This window comes from Aethalodelphis obliquidens, unplaced genomic scaffold (assembly GCF_003676395.1).
Source record: "Aethalodelphis obliquidens isolate GAN/ISIS:26980383/991018 unplaced genomic scaffold, ASM367639v1 scaffold40, whole genome shotgun sequence".
In the NCBI taxonomy this organism is placed as follows: domain Eukaryota; kingdom Metazoa; phylum Chordata; class Mammalia; order Artiodactyla; family Delphinidae; genus Aethalodelphis; species Aethalodelphis obliquidens.
In genome coordinates this window covers 14,752,728-14,759,173 of record NW_020837984.1, presented here as the reverse complement: position 1 = coordinate 14,759,173, position 6,446 = coordinate 14,752,728, and the positions used below count along the sequence as shown (strand labels likewise).

At 50.0% G+C, this 6,446-nt stretch overlaps 1 protein-coding gene across 1 annotated transcript; it reads right to left on the bottom strand.

Moving 5' to 3' along the window:
- Positions 1-3,966: 3,966 nt before the first annotated feature.
- On the bottom strand, positions 3,967-5,705 carry PCBP1 (poly(rC) binding protein 1). Its single transcript, XM_027131925.1, has one exon. The coding sequence runs from the start codon at positions 5,417-5,419 to the stop codon at positions 4,349-4,351; it is 1,071 nt and encodes a 356-aa protein (XP_026987726.1). The 5' UTR covers positions 5,420-5,705; the 3' UTR covers positions 3,967-4,348.
- Between the last annotated feature and the right edge of the window lie 741 nt (positions 5,706-6,446).

Below are 6,446 nucleotides of genomic sequence, written 5' to 3'. Positions count from 1 at the left end.
GAAACAATGATTTCCCAAATGCAAGGATGCCCAAACAGAATGACTTTGGGGAACTGCAAGAGACTAGCAGTCTTTGCACTGGTGAGGCTGGTGGGAACAGATCCTGAAGGGTCTGGAAACTCTGCTGAGAAGTTTGGATTTTCTTTTGTAGACCACGGGTAGAGGTGAGACTTGATGGCCTTTAAGCAGGGGAGTGACGTGGTCAGATTGGAATCCTCAGGCGGCCAGGCCAAGCAAGGTGGCCAGAGGACTCGGCAGTGGACAGCTTCTCCGGTGGTGACTGCCTATGTATATGTTTGGCTGGGTGCTGCCTTTTCGCAGATGACAGGCCCAGCGATGCTGGACCGTATGTGGTTCACTACTTGGGGTAGCCAAGAGAAAGGGGAGGAGTCTTGAAGTGCAAGTCCCCATAAGAGAGGGGACAAAGTGAATTTAACTCTAGTAGTCAAACTGGCCTGGCAACTGATAGTCACTGCTCCAATGCCCTCTTCTATTTACAGTCTTCTTAAACCTGTAGCTTTTATTTTTAGCTTTCTATTGCTTCCTTATTACTCTGCCTTTAGTGAGATTCCTTTCAAAAACAACAAAACAACAAAAAACCTTTCCCCCAGTTCTCCCCCAAAGTCACTGTCCTGTTTCTTTCTCTCCTTTGTACCACGTATTTGAGCCATCTATACTCCTGTCTCCATTCCTCAGCCCCCAGGCCCTCCCCTCCTGCTGCAGTCCGGCTTCTCCCCGTATTTCTGAAATTCTGCTCCCTAAGGATACTCAGGACGTTGAAATTGTCTTCTCCGGTATCCCCTTTAATCTCTAAAATGAATGGGGGGAAAGGGAGTAAAAAAAAACTATTAGAAATTAGATTTCAGTTTGTTTTTATCTTAACTGTTAACATTTAAGTTTTAAGTTTTTTATGTTTTCTAATATACTTAATATTTAGAATTATGCTTTATATTATGTATATAGTTTATAAAAAAGCATGACTATAGACATATGCGTAATTTATAAATAAATGAGCATGTAATAAGGGTATATGCTAAAGACTTTTTACAGAAGGGGTACACTTTAAGAAAATGTTTGGAGACGACTGGTTTTCAAGATAAAGCTCAAACCCTTATTTTGGCATTCAAAGCTGTTTATAATTTAGCCTCAAATGATTCTGCGGCTTCCTCCCCCTCCCCTTCCCTCCCTTTACCAAGTAACATGCTCTAACTACAATGGACTATTACACATCTCCCAACTGTACCAAAACTTCAAGTTTTAGTTCAAATCTATGTTTGCACATAGATGTTCAATCAAACCTGTTAAATCTCACAATTGCTGCATTATTGTCATTCCACTGGCCTTGAAACTTTCCTCCTTGACTACTCTCAAGGGTGCTATCCTGGTTTTTCTTCTGCTGCTTTGACTATTCCTTCTTCATTGGCTGCTTCCTCTATATTTATTCCACAAATACTTATTGAGCCCCTGCTGTATGCCAGGTATGGTGACAGGCACTACAGATACAGTGAACAATTTGACTAGGTCCCTTTACCCCCAGCTTATACCCCAAAGCTCAATCTCTAGCCCTCTCCTCTTGTTACCTGTCTCCCTGTAGCTCTGATTTCTCTTCAGAGTTTGTCTCCTATTTCAAGCTACTTGTTGAATATTTCTGCCTGCAAATACTCCAGTCACCATGTCTGAATTCACTGCTCCCCTTCCTTACAGCTCTTTCTCTGGCCTCCTCATGCAGTTTCAATCTCTCTTGCATTGGTCCCTTTCTATATGCATTTCTATTGATACCGCTTCCCAACCAATATTAGAACCTACTTACCTGAGGTAGTTTTCTAACTGCTGTTCCTGCCTTTATTCTCTCCAAGTTGCCATTCTTCCCATCCTATCCTATCCATCCTTGCTGCCTAAATCATTATTTTACATACTATTGCCGGCTTTGCCTTTTAAGGGGTGGGGATGGGGTTTGAGGAAAATTTGAGGCCTACTTTTTTTTTTGCGGTACGCAGGCCTCTCACTGTTGTGGCCTCTCCTGTTGCAGAGCACAGGATCCGGACGCGCAGGCCCAGCCGCTCCGCGGCATGTGGGATCTTCCCAGACCAGGGCACGAACCCGTGTCCCCTGCATCGGCAGGCGGACTCTCAACCACTGCTCCACCAGGGAAGCCCTGAGGCCTACTTTTTATAGGGTATTGGAACCACTTCCCCCAGCAAGTTTCAAGGATATCTCACAAACCATTCAACGTGGTGTTTGAGGGTCCAACCTAATTATCCCCTTCTGCTCTACTCTACACAAACTTATTTGTGCTCATTATTTCCAGAAGACATCAAACCCATTGCTGGGTCTTCACTAGTGTCTCCCTTACCTATCCTGGCTCCTCAAGACAACTGTCTTCTCTCAGCTTATCATTTAGTACACATTGCTTTCTTTCAATATTTCTCTGCCCGAAGACATTGGGGGCAGAAATGGGCCTTTGGCTTTTTGCAATCTAAAGTATATTGAAGTTTACTGTGTTATAAGCACTGTTCTGTTTTACACATGCTTTTTTTTTTCTTTCACAAGCCCAGATGCGTACTTCAACACCTCCATTTTATACAGAACTTAATTTGCCCAAGGCCAAGTGGCAGGATTCAAATTTAAATTCAGGTTTAACTTCAGGACTTGGGCTCCCTTCAGGGACTAACTGCCTGACTCTGCAGTGGGTATAAAGCACATGGTAAGCACCAATCTTACCTCCAGGGACCCTCGGAACTAGGTCTGTACCTCCAAAAAAAGAGCAGATGCCCTGTGGAGAAGAAACCTTAACAAATATTTATGGTGGCTAATACTCCCCTCCCACAGGAATTTCTGCTGTTGGTGATCTCCCACAGTGCCTGGTTTGAACAACACACTCTGGCACCTAATCGTCTATTGTCCTAATCTGCTGTTTCTAGTGTTTTTGCCTAATGGTGGAAAAATTTTCTTCTCTCATCAGTTTCAGCCTAGACCCACTGGCTGACATGAGGCTGCTAGGCCTTTACAGCAAGATCTTCCTACTCCACTGGTGAAGAGAATCAGTGGCACTCACATCTAAGGACCTTTTGGAGTTTTGCTGAAAATGCAGTCTTCTGATTAGATTTGGGGTGAGACCCAGGAATCTGCATTTTTTAACACTGAGGTCATTCTTAGGCGGTTGTCAATGATCAGCCTACATTCCTGCCTGTGTGGACTGCCCCGTTTAGGCAGAATTATTTCCTGGCACAATGATTTCTCTAAACATTGCACACAGCAGGAGAATTAGAAGCTGGCCTCCTTTGTTTCTGGGTAGCCACTTGGCAGGTGTAATAACATCCTCTTGACAGGCCGCTTGCCACAGGTGCATGCGCGACACATGCGCCCCGCTGCTACCATCCCCCATTCAGTCTTGCTGCCCAACCAAGCCCCCTATCCCTACCACCACCCTGTAGCAGCTACCCTCTCCCAAGCCCTTAGACCCACCCAGCCCCTTTCCCTTCCCCTTCCCCCACCTCAGCCCCTCCCTTCCCCCCCAGCCCAGCCCTTCCCTCCCCCACCTCTTCTCTGGGTCCCCCAGGCTCCTCCCACCTCAGAACGTTTTTTGTTCCTGGCTAAGAGTTTTGCACGTGAGATTGAGGGCGGGGCGGGTGGGACTAGAGGACACACTGCCATTCATCAGAGGTCCTACCGAGTGGGCATACTTTTCCCATCTGAGAAACCCCTTATGTTTTCTACCAGAGAAATGGGCAGAGGCCTCTCTCTGGAACCTGGCTGGAGGGATGTCACTCTCCAAGAGACCCCCACTGTCTCTGCAAACGTCCCAAAGCAGGCCCAGCCTGCCGTGTTCCTTTGTTGGGATGGAAAGGGAATGGAATCTTACCAGTAAGGTGGAAAGGGCTGGAGAAAATACCAGGGACGGGCCCACCCTTCTCCCTACAAAAGCCTAACACTAGAAGGGAAGAAAAGAAATGCACCAACAAAGAGTTTAAGATAGTAGTTCCCAGCTTTTTCAAATATGAAGCATTTTTTAACCAATCCACTTTTTAATTTTTAAATTCTTGACATTACAGAACTAAACTGAAATTTATTAACATTCCACTCTTACATTTCTTATCGACAAACAGAAATAAAATTCATGACCCAAAAACCCAAAACTAAAAACAGGGAAAAGCTTATAAAACTAAATATGGATCCCAGCATTAACAGCTGAACAGAGAATGTGATTTTTAAATTCTTAGCGGATGATAAAGTTGTGTAGAAACCGAACACTTACAAATTATTTAAAACCTGGAATCACTGACCAGAAATTACACAGTTGGATCATGGGAAAACAGCAGAAAGGGGTTATGAGGGAACCTACACTGTTCTAGCTGCACCCCATGCCCTTCTCAGAGGAAAGCCTGGCATTGATTAGATATTGGGCCAGACTAATACTGGCAGCAGAACCAGTGATAGTAACCTGCCTACCAGAAGAGCCTTCCACTGGGTTAGCAATTTTGATCTGGGCCCCGGACATCTGGCGGATCTCATTAATGTTGGCGCCTTGGCGCCCGATTATGCAGCCAATTAAGTTATTTGGAATGGTGAGTTCATGGGTAGTTTGAGTAGATGCATCCAAACTTGCCCAATAGCCTTTCACCTCTGGAGAGCTGGAGTCAATTCCGGCGAATCCGGTCCCGCCGTGCATCATGGCAAAGTGAGACTGTTGTCTTGCCACCTGGTTCAGCTTGGCCAGATCGAGCGGAGAAATGGTGTGTTGTCCTTGAATCGAGTAGGCATCTAGAGGTGGTCCCTCCAGGTCATGGGTGGCGTGAGGGTAGCCAGCAGCGTCGCTGCACCGATCTTGACCGCCCGCGCAGATCACTGGAGAGCTGGCCGGCATGGGCTGGTACGGAATGGTCATGACTCTCCCTTGCGGAGACTGGGAGAGCGTCTCCAGCATGACCAGGCAGATCTGCTTGACACACTCGGTGACAGACTGCGGCACGCCAGCAATGGTGATGGCCCGCTCGGTGGAGTTGGGCAGCATATCCCCCGCCACCTGGACCTGGGCCCCGGTACTCTCGCGGATCTCTTTGATCTTACACCCGCCTTTCCCAATCAGGGAGCCGCACTGGGTGGCCGGCACCACCAGCCTCAGGGTGACCGGGGGCCTGCTGGCCGCCGTGCTGTTGGTCATGGAGCTGTTGATATCTTCTTCCAGCTTGTCGATAATCATAGCGAAGGCCTTAAAGATGGCATTGGTGGGGCCGGTCAGAGTGATGATTCTCTCCGGGCAATTCCCCTCCGAGATGTTGATCCGCGCGCCACTCTCCTCGCGGATCCTCTTAACCGACTCCCCTTTCTTCCCAATGATGCTTCCTACTTCCTTTCCGTGCATAAGCAGCCGAATGGTGAGAGTCACATTTAGTCCACTTTCAGTCACACCGGCATCCATGGCGAGCGGCGGGCGGCGTTCGGGGGAGTTGGGCTCGTTACGTGGTCAAGTCTTTGGTGGCTGGCTGGGGGAGGGGAGGTGTAGGCCCAAAACTGCCGGCGCGAGGCGAGCGAGGGCCGCGGGAGCGAGCGGGCGAGGGCGGGAGGCCGCGGCGTCGTCGCAGGGGCGGGCGGCGGCGGCGGAGGGGGCGAGCGGGGCCGGGAGCGGCGGGCGGGCGGGTGGGCGAGGGCGCGGCGGTGGCGACTCCGGCGGCAGCCTCGGCGGTCTGGGCGGGGCGGGAAGCCCGCTTTCAACCCCGCGTACCCTCTGACCCCGGAAGTGCTTGCTGCGCAGGACCCCTTGAAAAAAAATGAGGACCCATCCTTTTTAGGTCACAAGATTGCGCCAACCCCCATAGAGTAGTTTTTAAAATACACTTTTAACAGCCTAGCATTGAAAAGAAAGCCCCGGTAGGCAGAAGCTGTGAGTCCGGCAAAGTTTTAAAACGAACATGTATTTTATTAACCCCAGAGGCGCCGGCAGATGTTTGGAAACGGTAGTGTTCTGCGCGGAGGCGACACATTATTTTCCCGCCCTACAAAAGCGGTTTAAGCGCGGAGCGACGCGGGCAGCCCCGGCGATAACTGCAGGCGGATGCTAGGACGCCGCGGATTTAAAACATGCGCTCGAGGCGGCCAGAGCGCGTGCGTGAGGGTGTGGGGAGGACGGGAGGGGCTGCCGCGGTCTTCCGGGGGGGAGGGGCGGCGAGGCGAGGTTTGCGGGGCGGGCGCCCGCCCGGGCGGGCACGTGGGGCCCGTTCGTGTTCGGCGTCGGGGCGCCCCACGCCAGCCCCCACCCCCGCCTCGGCTCCGTGGCGGTGGTCGGTTGGGAGAAAGACCAAAACCCACCACGCGCCGCTGTCAAAGTCACGGCTCTGCTCATGGTTTCTGGGAAGTGCTAGAAACATGGCCATAAAGAGAATGGCGTCCATTTACATAATGCTTTGTCTGCATTTTGCAACTCTTTCGTTAAACCTGCAGAACCCCCA